Source organism: Aquarana catesbeiana, linkage group LG11, assembly GCF_042186555.1.
Source record: "Aquarana catesbeiana isolate 2022-GZ linkage group LG11, ASM4218655v1, whole genome shotgun sequence".
In the NCBI taxonomy this organism is placed as follows: domain Eukaryota; kingdom Metazoa; phylum Chordata; class Amphibia; order Anura; family Ranidae; genus Aquarana; species Aquarana catesbeiana.
The window spans coordinates 211,461,737-211,477,047 of NC_133334.1; the positions used below are offsets into that span (position 1 = coordinate 211,461,737).

At 44.3% G+C, this 15,311-nt stretch overlaps 1 protein-coding gene across 1 annotated transcript in view; it reads left to right on the forward strand.

Moving 5' to 3' along the window:
• Positions 1-268: 268 nt before the first annotated feature.
• The window catches only part of OVOL1 (ovo like transcriptional repressor 1), an 88,264-nt gene continuing 73,221 nt past the window's right edge, over positions 269-15,311 (forward strand). The window contains exon 1 of the mRNA XM_073605250.1: positions 269-415. Coding sequence (XP_073461351.1) covers positions 313-415 — 103 coding nt within the window. The 5' untranslated portion in view covers positions 269-312. The remainder of the gene's footprint in view (positions 416-15,311) is intronic.

Genomic DNA, 15,311 nt, shown 5'->3' on the forward strand with positions numbered 1-15,311 from the left:
AAGCAGAATAAAACTCCCAAAATGAAGCTAGTTTCATTTTAGCACTTCCTCCCTCTGCTAACAGAATTTTCCTGTCTATTTTTTTTTTTAGCTCCACCCCCTGCCACTCCAAATGCAATGATGTATACCTGGTCCTGCAGCCTCCTGGGATACTTACATCACAACTCCAAGGAGACTGCAGAATCTGCACATTGAGTAGCCAGGGAGCATTTGAGGGCGATCTGGGGGGGGGGGGAGGTTGGGGGCTGGTTCTGTGTGTCATTAGAGCTGGTTCCTGCACCCAGAAGAGGCAACCATCTAAAGAGGTTCAAGATGGCCGCACAGGACCCGTTGTGTCACACCCGAATAGTGGATCACAGTGGGACAATGCTGGATTCACTGTGTGAGCGAGCATGTGCTTTGAAGTGCACCACAGGTAAGTGGGGAAAAAAGCATGGGGGGGTTGAGTACTGCTTTAAAGTCACACATTGCGCTTCTGACCAGAGATATTCTTCCTCCTGGGATTGCGGTGGCAGGAACCCAGGACAAACGCCCCATATCTCCTACAGAGTGCCCTGGGTTCCTGACACCACAATCCCAGTCACTGAAGCGAAGCATCCAGCATCTTTCCCTGCTGGCTTTATGTTACAGCAATTCACTTTAGAGCCAAAGAAAGCTTTCCCTAGGCCCCTCCTCGTTTCTGAAGTGTCACATGACAGAACTTGAGGAAGAGCCTAGGAGGAAGAATATCTCCCATGTTGTGCTATATTCAAGGTTTGTAAGTTCAGCAGAGACAGAATATATTGGGGGGGAGAGGGAGATTTGGGGAGGGGAGAGGGTTTGTGCTGGGGGGGATTATTCGGGGAGGAGAGGATTTGTGTTGCTGAAAGGGAAAGTGGGAAAGTATTTCTTGAGGGGGGGGCGGGTTGCACTTTTTCTGAGCCCTGCACTCTTTATTTTGTACTCCTGACCCCTACATGCAATAAATACACCTGTTCTTTGCATTTTGTGCGCTACATATTCCTGACCCCTGCACTTTTTGCAATATGTAGTCTTAACCACGTCAGCTCTGGAAGATATACCCCCTTCCTGACCAGGCCATTTTTCGCAATACGGCACTGCCTTATTTTAACTGAAAATTGCATGGTCATGCAACACTGTACTCAAATAAAATGTATGTCCTATTTAAATCAACTAATTTGTCATTACCTAAGTGTAGGATGATATGGCACTTCCTCATATGTTGCTATATCTTCATGTGTCCTCCCTAATCCGCATTTTGGATTGGTTCCATGGACTGCCCTAGAAAACGACCTTATTGTCCTGGAAATTACATCCTCACCATTGACCCCCCCAGCACAGGGACCTCCCACAGGATCCCTGCCACTCTTGGTCTCATATACACTACTGGGACTATTACCAATTTAAGGGGCGTCTGCCTACTAGGCCTAGTCCCCTAAAATCATTGTTCGGTGACCTTGTATTCTGCAAGCCTCTCCTTTTGTATTATGGGCCAAGACTTCTAGAGTGTTTCTCTCTCATACTTTGTCTCATGCAGCGTACACATGAACAGACTTTTCTATCGGACTGGTCCGACGGACCGAGTCCGGCGGACAATCCAATCGTGTGTGGGCTTCATTGGACCTTCAGCGGACTTTTTCTGTTGAAAGTCTGACGGACTTTAGATTTGGAACATGCTTCAAATCTTTACGTCGTAACTCTGCCGGACCCAGAAATCCGCTCGTCGTATGCTAGTCCGATGGACAAAAAAACTACACTAGGGCAGCTATAGGCTACTGGCTATCAACTTCCTTATTTTAGTCCGGTGTACGTCATCGCGTACGAATCCGTTGGACTTTGGTGTGATCATGTGTAGGCAAGTCCGTTCGTTAAAAAGTCCGTCGGAAGTCCGTCAAAAGTCAGTTGAAAGTCCGTTGGGAAGTCCGTCGGACCAGTCCGGTCGAAAAGTCTGACCATGTGTACGCTGCATCAGAGATCATTACCTCCTCTTTCCAGCCTCCTGCCACACTGTCATAATCCTTCAACTGCATGGCTTGAATAGTCGCAGCTCCATCATCATTTTCGAACTATACAATCACGAGAGGCCCTTTTCCGTCTTTATACTGACTTTAAATCCTAACTTCTCCAATCTGAAAGTCCTGTTCATGCCCTATCCTCAGTGTACAAACGTCTCATGAATTAGACACATCCTTCAAACCAACACTTTTTCTCTCAGAGGTAAAAGGACCTTGCTTTTACTGAGGATGACATAGACTGGGATAAGATACTAGTGTTTACTTACAAAGTTTCCATATCTACCAGAGCTCAGGAGTGTAATTATAAGATTTAATCAAGATGTCATTGATGCACTTCGATCCTGCATAATATTGATGTCTCTATACCAAACGTCTCCTGGAGGTGCATGAATGCCCCATGTACTATGATACATATATGGGGGACCTGCCCAGTAATCACCCTATTTTGGGACAAAATGCATCAACTGTATCATAAATTGGCCAGAGATCGGATTCTTGATGATCCTCTGATTACGCTGTTATCCATGATGCCTGGGTCCTATAAGCAGAATAAAATAGGCTTACTTTGCCACTTTTTAACTACAGCACATACTGTTATATCTAGAAACTGGTGTAAACCGGGCACCCCCCTCTGATTGACTGGGCCTGTGAGATAGACTCCCTAAGTCACACGGAACAGATGGTCTCCTGGGAAAATGACAAATCGGACACTTACAGTATTAAATGGACTGTGTGGAATTATTTTAGATATTCCTCAGAATTTGCCACGTATTTCTCTTAAGATCCCTTCTCTACCCTAAATCCTAAGTGATCAGTGAATGCTCTAAAGGTGGCGTCAGGCTTTGGGTTTAGGACTTTCTTTAACCCCCCCCCCTTTTTTTCTTCTTTCTTCTTCTTCACTGCTTTCTTCCTTTCCCTTCTTTTCTCTCTCCTCTCTTATTCCTTTGTTTCTCTTTTTTTTTTCGTATTCACTGTTTGCTTGCTTATCATTGTCTAGTCGCATGAGGATGTAATTGGCCTCATATTGCAGTTACAGCCAATTTCTCCCCCCAAAAATATATACCATAACTCCTTTGGAGGCCTTTCAATTATCTTAAAATTGGTTCTTCATTATTCTCCCTTACGAATTAGGGTCTATTAACCCCTGATGTTCAGGATATGTCACTACTCACCTTTACTGTTTGTATTACTATGTTTCTAATTTTTTGGCATTGTATTTGTTATCTTTTTCGAATGTCGCACTCACATACCTTGTGTTCACACATATGTTTACACATGCCTTGTGTTCACTTTCCTTGATTTAGATTCATAATGTTGTCTAGATCGGTCTTTACATACCTCATGTAACTTATCTTTTAAATGGATATGTTCTATTTTGTACTGTTTGTATGTGCAGTAACTTTTAATAAATAAAGATTAAACATAATAACACCTGTCCCACATTTAGCTGCTGCTCCAAACTTTAATACTTTCATTCAGCCCCTGCAGTACTGTATACGCCAAATGTACGACACTGAGACTTGTAGTTCCGGCTGTAGTACACTGATCATAGCAGGTGTATGCTATGTAAGCTTTAAAAAAAGGAAAGTGCATTTACAAAACTACACAAGGAATACTTTAATAATTTTAGTTTTAAAAAGAATACATCAAAAGCTGTAAAAAGTTAATCAGGTTGGCAAAAATTAAAAATGACAGGTTGCTAAAAATATCATTATAAACAAATAAAAGTTCTGTTGTTCATAGATCAAAGTAATTCGCACTAGATTTAACCTAAATTCTGTGGTGAACATTTTTGCTATGTATTAAGCCAAATTAGTGGAAGATTCACCCAGTGCAAATTACATTCTTCGATATTCAGAATCATCTGTTCAACAGGAAAATGTCTATATGGTAGCATTCATCCTAATTAAGAAAAAGGTGAATGTTATCCTTTTTTGCACATTCACCTGACATTCTCCTAGACTACTTTTGACTAAAATGTGCATAGTTGAGCTATCACAATATTACATTTTTGTATTGAAAATGCAATACTTGTCTATAGAGAGTGCTAAACCTGCAGTTTCAGTATAGGTTCTGCAGCTCAAGGTTACGTTTTTTAAATAAACAAATTATATAAAAATACTATATCCTACCCCCTGCCAGTAGTAACCAGTCCGGCACCTCTGAGATGCAGGCTGGTAAACCCATAGCAAGGGGGCAGTGAATGTGCAGTTCCCATTCTATGCCCTGTTCCCACTGCTTAAACGCATGCTTGTGCACTGAGGGGGTCCCCTACACTGCCAAAATGCCATCCTGCCATCAGCAATGGCATCCTGACACATCCCCCGCAGCAGCCGATGGGGGGGGGGGGGGGTTGTGTAGGGGAACCCAGCAGGGGGGGGGGGGTTTCAATGGAGCACACAGGCCAGGCAACACAAAGAAGAGGAACCTGGAGAGGAGGCGGACTTTAGTGGAATCGGTTTCTGTATTTTCCTCCCTGAAGCAGCTGAATGCCAGTGGGAGGGTGAGGAGAGATTAAATTTATTAATGGGAAAATATCCCAAAAAAGCAGATATAAAATGACCTCAGACATTTATGCAGTATCAACATTGAATCAGTTTATTGGACACAGAATATTGCAAAGACAAACATCATAACATGTATCAAACCTCCACCTGTCAACAAATAACAACGTTGTTAGGTACCTGGTAGTAGAGCCTGACGGAGAAGACCTCTCATACAACGCTGGTTCAGGAGCCACTGGAGTGGGAACAGTGGTCTTGTGAGCACAGTGGGGTAGGAGTGCCTGGTGAGGTAGAAGTCTCTGGTGCTGGAGCACGGTAGAGATCCCTCCGGGGATGGCTGGACTGCAAGTGAAGGTGGTCAGCGGAGAACAGCAGGCTGAAGCACTAGAAGATGCAGATATCACTGGAGCTGGAGCTGAAGGTGCAGCAGCACACGGAGCTAACGGCAGGCACAAGCAGGGTCAGACAGTCCGGGTCGGCAGGCAATCAAGGCAGGTGATAACGGCAGGCAAAAGGCAGAGTCGGTAAGCAGGCAGAAGTCGGCAATGGGTACTGGCAGAGACAGCAGCAGGGTCAGGCAAGCCGGGTCGGATTGGAGAGAGAGAGATGGTCAGACAAGCCGGGTCAGTATAGTAGACAGATCAATCAGGTGCGGGCAACAAGTTCACAGAAGCTGAAGACGAAACAGCAGCGCGCCAGTGCAGCAGGAAGACCTTTATGCGCCAAACAACGTTAACACGCACGTGCGCGTGCACACACCCGTCACGCACCCATGCCCGCCCGAGGGACACGCTGACGCACAGCAATAGCTGGGGATTGCTGCATAGCCTGAAAAGGGGCGCGCCTGCATATGTACTGGTCTGGTGCTGACAGATCCCTGACAAACGTTGTTATTTAATAAAAGAAAAAAAGCAACACACTGGGCCCAAGAACTCCTTTGTGGAAGAGTAAGAAGGGTCTGTCTGCAACACAATTGGGGTATCAATCATGTATCCTTCTCATTGATCAATAAGATAGTCCATAGATTTGTAACATGATTGCATCCCTTCTGAATGATGACAGAGTTACATATCTAGGGGGGCATGGAACAATAGTTCTGGGTCAATAAGGACAGTTTTGATTTTGGTGATAATTCTTTGTTAGTTCCCAACTTGTAATAACCTTCTGTGGGGATTATAAGGATATAAAGCCCTGGATGTGGATGTGAGATGGATGTAGTACAGAGAAGGATATGATTGACCAAGGGATCAGTTGCTGAGTATAGTCCCACTGGGTTCTATAGATGTTAACATGGATGAAGCTTGAGGAGCAGAATCTGATGCAGCTGTGCATAGTAACCAATCAGCTTCTAACTTCAGCTTGTTCAATGAAAGGAGAGATAGGCAATGTTTGAGAGGTGGAGATCTACCTGAAGAACATGAAAGAGATCAAAGGTCACTGGGGTTTGGCACCCTTTTTTTAAAAAAAATACCTAGCAAGCCCTAACTAAATAGTAAGGAAAACTTAGAAAAATGTAATAAAACAAATGTCACTGTAAAAATATTAAACTTATCCTTCCTTCAAAGTGGACAGTGTCAGTCAGTAGAGAAGGGGACGGTGTCAATAGGGCAGTGTATGGTGTTTGGACAGTTCAGTAGGGCAGAGGACGCTGTGTGGATGGTGTCAGTAATCCAGTGGACAGTGTGTGGACAGTGTCAGTAGGGCAGTGGATGGTGTCAGTGGACAGTGTCAGTAGGGCAGTGGATGGTAGGACAGTAGATGGTGCCAGTAGAGCAGTGGATGGTGTGTGGACAGTGTCAGTAGGGCAGTGGATGGTGCCAGTAGGATAGTGGATGGTGTTAGTAGAGCAGTGGATGGTGCCAGTAGAGCAATGGATGGTGTGTGGACAGTGTCAGTAGGGCAGTGGACAGTGTCAGTGGTGCCGAGTATAGTGTCAGTAGGGCAGTGGATGGTGTCATTAGGACAGTGGATGGTGTCAGAGGACATTGTCAGCAGGGCAGTGGATGGTGTCAGTAGGACAGTGGATGGTGTCAGTAGAGCAGTGGATGGTGTGTGGACAGTGTCAGTAGGGCAGTGGATAGTGTCAGTAGGACAGTGGATGGTGTCAGTAGAGCAGTGGATGGTGTGTGGACAGTGTCAGTAGGGCAGTGGATAGTGTCAGTAGGACAGTGGATGGTGTCAGTAGAGCAGTGGATGGTGTGTGGACAGTGTCAGTAGGACAGTAGATGGTGCCAGTAGGATAGTGGATGGTGTCAGCAGGAGAGTAGATGGTGCCAGTAGAGCAATGGATGGTGTGTGGACAGTGTCAGTAGGGCAGTGGACAGTGTCAGTGGTGCCGAGTATAGTGTCAGTAGGGCAGTGGATATTGTCATTAGGACAGTGGACTGTGTCAGTCAGTAGAGCAGTGGTCAGTGTCAGCAGGGAAGTGAATGGTGTCAGTAGGGCAGTGGATGGTGTATTGACAGTGTCAGCAGGGCCGTGGACGGTGTCAGTAGGGCAGAGGTTGGTGTCAGTTTTAAATGACAATTGCGCGGTCGTGCAACGTTGCACACCAAACAAAATTGATGTCCTTTTTTTTCCCACAAATAAAGCTTTCTTTTGGTGGTATTTTATCACTCTGCAGTTTTTATTTTTTGCACTATAAACAAAAAAAGAGCGACAATTTTGAAAAAAACGTAATATTTTTTACTTTTTGCTATAATAAATATCCCCCAAAAATATAGAAAAAAAAAAATTTTTTTCCTCAGTTTAGGCCGATATGTATTCTTCTATATATTTTTGGTTTAAAAAATCGCAATAAGCATATATTGATTGGTTTGCGTAAAAGTTATAGAGTCTACAAAATAGGGGATAGATTTATAGCATTTTTAATATTTATTTATTTTTTTACTAGTAGTGGCGGCGATTTGCGATTTTTATCATGACTGCGACATTATGGCAGAAACGTCGGACAATTTTGACACATTTTTGGGACCACTGGCATTAATACAGTGATCAGTGCAATTAAAAATGCATTGATTACTGTAAAAATGTCACTGGCAGTGAAGGGGTTAACACTAGGGGGCAGTGAAGGGGTTAAGTGTGTCCTAGTGTGTGTTCTAACTGAAGGGGGATGGGGACTGTGCAGGGAAGATAACAGATCGCTGTTCATACTCTGTTCTCCCCTCAGAGAACCGGAAACTGTGTGTCTACCCACACAGTTCCGGGTTCTCCGTGTCTCAGCAGCAATTGCGGGAGCCCGGCGGTGATCAAGACTGCCAGGCACTCGCATCGGCTCGGGGGGTGCGCGCACCCCCTAGTGGCCACAGGGCGAAGCGACGTTACATAACGTCGTTTCACCCAGCTGTGCCATTCTGCCGCAGTACAGCTGCGGCGACTGGTCAGCAAGTGGTTAAACAGTATTACTGGGCTGCAGTTATGGTGACAGTGCACTGGTGGTTTACTCAATCACATACCAACCCCACAGTGAACTTAGAAGCTGCTATCCTAGGGTCCTACTCTGCATTGAGCAACTTGGTATTCCGTGGCCCGAAAGCACACACGGGTTTGGGAACAGATGTCTGTGAGACTTGCTGGAACCAACACAATCTCCCCATACTGCCACTGTGGCAACCCTAAACTGCGACACAAACAGTCTATCCCAGGTCCGGCCCTCTGGGCAGGGTTTGAGATAATGGTTATCCAGCAGGTAGACTGCTCTCCTATGACAGCTTGAAAACTACCTTCCAACTCCCTTCAAGAATGTTTTTTAGGTACCTGCAATTAAGCTACACCATACAAGCACAGTTCCCTGATGGGGTTGAGGTACAATCCCATGGGGTGGAGAATTTTCTCATTTCTAACACGGTAGACAACATCCTATCCTCAATATATCTTTGGATATCCTGTGAGAATTCCAGCAAGGAGACTGGACTTATCAATAAATGGAAAACAGACTTACCAACCCTCTCTGATGATGACTGGGAAGAGGGGCTTCAACAATATATCCCGGTGATGATATCAGCTAGGGATAGATATACTGTATACAGCTCAAATTTTTGCACAGGGTGTACTATACTCCGCAGATACTCTCAAGAATATACCCGACTCAGTTGGACCGGTGCCCTAAATGTACTAATGAGTTGGGTACTTTTTTACACATAATTTGGTCCTGCTCTTATATACAACAGTTCTGGGCAGATGTGATCAATACGATCAACTCTGTAGGAGGTCTACATATAACTATGAGCCCAATCGTCCTCCTTTTAGGTATATGTGATAATATTACACCCAATACATATAAACACTTGTTCATATTCTACACCGCCTTTTATACAAGGAAGGCCATACTAACTAAGTGGAAACAACCTGAGCCTCCCACTGTCTCCCAATGGAAAGCAATGATTGATGCTGTGCTGCCACTATATAAACTCTCATATATGAGTCGAATATGCCCGAAAAAATTTGACAAAATATGGGGTTGCTGAGTTAAGAGTTAAATGATCTTGCATCAGGTAGGATAACTCTCTGGCTTACTGCACTGCCGGCAATGATTGAATCAAGGATAGCATTCCCCACTCAGTGCTCCCTGACTTCCCCCTCTTCCCCTTTGGCACCCTGCCCCTCCCCTCTCCCTTTTCTATTTTCCTTCCCTTCTTCGTGATACAGACTATGCCCAACCTCCACTGGACAATGGGCTGAATTGTAGCACCGGGGGAAATTTGTTGAAGCCTATAACATTAGTAACTGTCTTTACTACTCACTGCGAATGTAACATTTAGTCACTTTAGCCCCGGACCATTATGCTGCATAAGGACCAGAGGACTTTTTCCAATTTGGCACTGCGTTGCTTTAACTGCTAATTGCGAGGTCATGCAATGCTATACTCAAACAAAATTTGCGTCCTTTTCTTCCCACAAATAGAGCTTTCTTTTGATGGTATTTGATCACCTCTGACGTTTTTATTTTTTGCGCTATAAACGGAAAAAGACCGAAAATTTTGAAAAAAAATGATATTTTCTACTTTTTGTTATAAAAAAAATCCAATAAACTCAATTTTAGTCGTACATTTAGGCCAAAATGTATTCGGCCACATGTCTTTGGTAAAAAAAATGTCAATAAATGTATATTTATTGGTTTACGCAAAAGTTATAGCGTCTAAAAACTAGGGTACATTTTCTGGAATTTACACAGCTTTTAGTTTGACTGCCTATGTCATTTCTTGAGGTGCTAAAATGGCAGGGCAGTACAAAACCCCCCCAAATGACCCCATTTTGGAAAGTAGACACCCCAAGGAAATTGCTGAGAGGCATGTTGAGCCCATTGAATATTTATTTTTTTTGTCCCAAGTGATTGAATAATGACAAAAAAAAAAAAAAATTTACAAAAAGTTGTCACTAAATGATATATTGCTCACACAGGCCGTGGGCATATGTGGAATTGCACCCCAAAATACATTCAGCTGCTTCTCCTGAGTATGGAGATACCACATGTGTGGGACTTTTTGGGAGCCTAGCTGCGTACGGGGCCCCCCGAAAACCAAGCACCGCCTTCAGGATTTCTAAGGGCGTAAATTTTTGATTTCACTCCTCACTACCTATCACAGTTTTGAAGGCCATAAAATGCCCAGATGGCACAAAACCCCCCCAAATGACCCCATTTTGGAAAGTAGACACCCCAAGCTATTTGCTGAGAGGCATGTTGAGTCCATGGAATATTTTATATTTTGACACAAGTTGCGGGAAAGTGACACATTTTTTTTTTTGCACAAAGTTGTCACTAAATGATATATTGCTCACACAGGCCATGGGCATATGTGGAATTGCACCCCAAAATACATTTAGCTGCTTCTCCTGAGTACGGGGATACCACATGTGTGGGACTTTTTGGGAGCCTAGCTGCGTACGGGGCCCCGAAAACCAATCACTGCCTTCAGGATTTCTAAAGGTGTACATTTTTGATTTCACTCTTCACTGCCTATCACAGTTTCGAAGGCCATGGAATGCCCAGGTGGCACAAAACCCCCCCAAATGACCCCATTTTGGAAAGTAGACACCCCAAGCTATTTGCTGAGAGGCATGTTGAGTCCATGGAATATTTTATATTTTGACACAAGTTGCGGGAAAGTGACACTTTTTTTGCATGGTGAGTATTTTGCAGCTCTCATTTGTTTTTGAAAATAAAAACTTTTTTTTTTTCTTTTTTCAATTTTCAAAACTTTGTGACAAAAAGTGAGGTCTGCAAAATACTCACTATACCTCTCAGCAAATAGCTTGGGGTGTCTACTTTCCAAAATGGGGTCATTTGGGGGGTTTTGTGCCTCCTGGGCATTCCATGGCCTCCGAAACTGTGACAGGCAGTGAAGAGTGAAATCAAAAATTTACGCCCTTAGAAAGCCTGAAGGCGGTGCTTGGTTTTCGGGGTCCGGTACGCGGCTAGGCTCCCAAAAAGTCTCACACATGTGGTATCCCCGTACTCAGGAGAAGCAGCAGAATGTATTTTGGGGTGTAATTTCACATATTCCCATGGCATGTTTGAGCAATATATCATTTAGTGACAACTTTGTGCAAAAAAAAAAAAAAAAAATTTGTCTCTTTCCCGCAACTTGTGTCACAATATAAAATATTCTATGGACTCGACATGTCTCTCAGCAAATAGCTTGGGGTGTCTACTTTCCAAAATGGGGTCATTTGGGGGGGTTTTGAACTGTCCTGGCATTTTATGCACAACATTTAGAAGCTTATGTCACATATCACCCACTCTTCTAACCACTTGAAGACAAAGCCCTTTCTGACACTTTTTGTTTACATGAAAAAATTATTTTTTTTTGCAAGAAAATTACTTTGAACCCCCAAACATTATATATTTTTTAAAGCAAATGCCCTACAGATTAAAATGGTGGGTGTTTCATTTTTTTTCACATAGTATTTGCGCAGCGATTTTTCAAACGCATTTTTTGGGGAAAAAACACACTTTTTAAAATTTTAATGCACTAAAACACACTATATTGCCCAAATGTTTGATGAAATAAAAAAGATGATCTTAGGCCGAGTACATGGATACCAAACATGACATGCTTTAAAATTGCGCACAAACGTGCAGTGGCGACAAACTAAATACATTTTTAAAAGCCTTTACAGGTTACCACTTTAGATTTACAGAGGAGGTCTACTGCTAAAATTACTACCCTCGATCTGACCTTCGCGGTGACACCTCACATGCATGGTGCAATTGCTGTTTACATTTGACGCCAGACCGACGCTTGCGTTCGCCTTAGCGCGAGAGCAGGGGGCATAGGGGTGCTTTTCTTTTTTTTTCTTTATTATTTTTTTGCTTTTGTATCTTATTTTTAAACTGTTCCTTTCATTTTTTTTTTTTAGTCATTTTTATTGTTATCTCAGGGAATGTAAATATCCCCTATGATAGCAATAGGTAGTGACAGGTACTCTTTTTTGAAAAAATTGGGGTCTATTAGACCCTAGATCTCTCCTCTGCCCTCAAAGCATCTGACCACACCAAGATCGGTGTGATAAAATGCTTTCCCAATTTCCCAATGGCGCTGTTTACATCCGGCGAAATCTAAGTCATGAAATGCTCGTAGCTTCCGGTTTCTTAGGCCATAGAGATGTTTGGAGCCACTCTGGTCTCTGATCAGCTCTATGGTCAGCTGGCTGAATCACCGGCTGTATTCTCAGGTTCCCTGTTGAGACAGGAGAGCCAGAGAAAAACACGGAAGACGGTGGGGGGGGGGGCATTCCCTCCCACTGCTTGTAAAAGCAGTCTAGAGGCTAATTAGCCACTAGGATTGCTTTTACATGAAAGCTGACCGCTGGCTGAAAAGAATGATACCAAGATGATACCTAAACCTGCAGGCATCATTCTGGTATAACCACTCAAAGTCGTGAATGGCATACCTGAAGACAAAAAAATGGTTAACAATAAAACACAGTAAATGGTAAAGTATAAAAAATTGCATACCTGAAAAGCAAACATGATAAAACATAATAACAATAAAACATTGCAGAATAGAATACAGTAAAAAAGAGCAGAACAATAGAGAGAGAATAGAGAGAGAGAGAACAATAAAATGACAACTATTTTTTTTTTTATTTTATATTTTTTTTTTTTTTTTTTTTACACTTCTTTTTGTAACTAACTTTTATAACTGTAACCGGTTCCAGGTTCGGGTCTCTCAAAATGCGATGGCATCTTGGGAGACCCTGTGAAAGTGTGCCTAGTCTGTGCGATGCTGTACCCTACGCTAATTCTCAACTAGTGTATGGTAGCGTTCAAAACATTCACCAATGCAAAGACCAGGATTGTCAGGACAGGAGGGACAATAATAGCGGTTGTCGCGCCTATATCCGCGCTTGCTGCAGACACGACATCTTTTTTGGGGGGGGTTCATTGGGTAGGGGTACTCGGGAGGACATAAAAATGCCTCTCATGCAGCCGACTGCATTTAGTTGGGGATGTGAAGGGGGGAAGTACGGGCGCTGCAGAAGCGGTGGGTTCCCAATTAGGATTGGCGACTGCAGCAGGAAGGGCACTATGGGCACGACAGGCCTGTTTGTCTTCTTCTTGGTGGCAGCGGGACACTACTTGTGCTTGCCACCTCACCAGCTTGAACTGCACTTATGGGACTCGCCACGTCACCATGTGTTACTGCAGTGTTGGTTTGACTACGACCGGGGTGTACTAGGCCGCTGGTGCTTGCCAGTTCACCAAGACGCCAGTTAGTGGTACTGGCGCTAACCTGATGCTGCCTGGGGCTGGTGCTTGCCAGTTCACCAAAACGCTACCAAAAAAACTGTTAGTGATCGCAGGGATCAGGTCTGACTCTGCGAACGCTGCAGTTATGCGTTTAGTGTTTTGTAAGTGACAGTGATCGATCGATACTGCACTTGGGTGGGCTGGGCTGGTCCGGGCGGAGGGGCAAAACGCAGTTGCTAGCAGGTTTCTGGGCTGATCCCGCTAACACTGCGTTTTTGGGAACCCTAAACTGCTGGGGACGCTAGTATAGATCTGATCGGATCAGTTATTGATCCATTCAGATACTATACCACTAAGGGAGGCGTATGCTAGGTGCGTGGGTGTTAGCGGTACTGTCGCTAATCTGACGCTGCCTGGGGCGACGCATATCACCGCCGGGCGTTTAGGGGGCTAAACCTTTATTTGGTAATAAACGACAGGTGACCTGACACTATAAAAAATAAACAAACTAACCAGCGTCACCCGTAACAGTTATACGGTAATCAGTGGTGAAAGGGTTAACTAGGGGGCAATCAAGGGGTTAAAACATTTATTAGATAGTATATGGGGGTCCCTGTCGCTATAAAACGCTGACGGTGAACCTAAATATTTACTTTTCTAACTAGCGTCACCAGTGACACTAATACAGCGATCAGAAAAATGATCGCATAGTGACACTGGCGACAGGGGGTGATCAAGGGGTTAAAACTTTATTAGGGGGGGTTAGGGGGGTACCCTAGACCTACAGGGGGCTAACACTAACTGCCCTACCACACTAACTGTCACAAACTGACACCATGCAGTAATCAGAAAAAAAAAAAAAACAACTGCTTGGTGTCAGTGTGACGGGGGGGGGGGGTGATCGGGGGGGGGATCGGGGGGTGTAATGTATGCCTGGCATGTTCTACTGTGTGTGTGTGTTTGGTGCACTCACATTGAAGTCTTCTCTCCTCGGCGCCGGAACGGAAACTGCCAAGCCGAGGAGAGATGACATCACAACCTCTGCCTGTGTGTACTACACACAGGCAGGGGATGATTCTCATTGGCTGGGAGCGATCGCGAGGGGGGGGCCACGATCGGATGGCCTCCCCCTCATCTCTGATCGCTGCCAGACCAAAGGCGACCGCCGCTGGCAGCGGGGGGGGGTCCGATCGGACCCCCCACCCGCGGGAAGGCAAGGACGTATATGTATGTCCTTTTGCCTGCCCGTGCTGCTCTGCCGACGTATATCGTCGTGCGGCGGTCGTCAAGTGGTTAAGGTTTTATTCTGTTCTGACTACATTATGTGCCTTATTAAACACTGTACTGTATAATTACATACTGCGAATCCTTGACTATTAAGTGCACTTCTATGCAAAATATCTCTTCTTTTGGAGATAAATAAAAAAAATTCTGTTAAAAATAATAAACACGTTATACTTATCTGCTCTGTGTAGTTGGTTTTGCACAGAGCAGCCCAGATCCTCCTCTTCTCGGATCCCTCACCGGTGCTCCTAGCCCCTCCATTCTGCTGACTGCCCCCACAGCAAGCAGCTTGCCATGGAGGCACCCAAGCCGAGCTGCTGCTCTGTGTGTCCATTCAAACACGGAGCCGCGGCCCAGCCCTGCCCCACTCTCTCCTGATTGGCTCACTTCCTTTGATTGACAGCAGCAGGAGCCAATGGCGCCCACTGCTGACTCAGCCAATGAGGAGGGAGAATACAGAACTTCCGAGGCTCTTGTACAACATTGCTGGATTGGGGTGGGGCTCAGGTAAGTATTAGGGGGGCTAAGGGGGGCTGCTGCACACAGAAGGTTTTTTTTCTGCCTTTACAACCACTTTAAGCCTTTTTTAAATGTAAAAATATGAGAACTGTCATTTGAAGCTGTGTGGAATGCTTGGAATCCACACAATGTAATTCATTAATGTTTGTAAAATGTATCAGTTGCATAATATTTTGCTGCTTATATGTGTTACTTTGAAGCTACAACAAAGAGAACAAAAAATATAAATGGTTACTGCAGGGAGTGAATGACAATAAATGATCATTACTTTATATTCTTGAAAACAGATTGTGGTTTT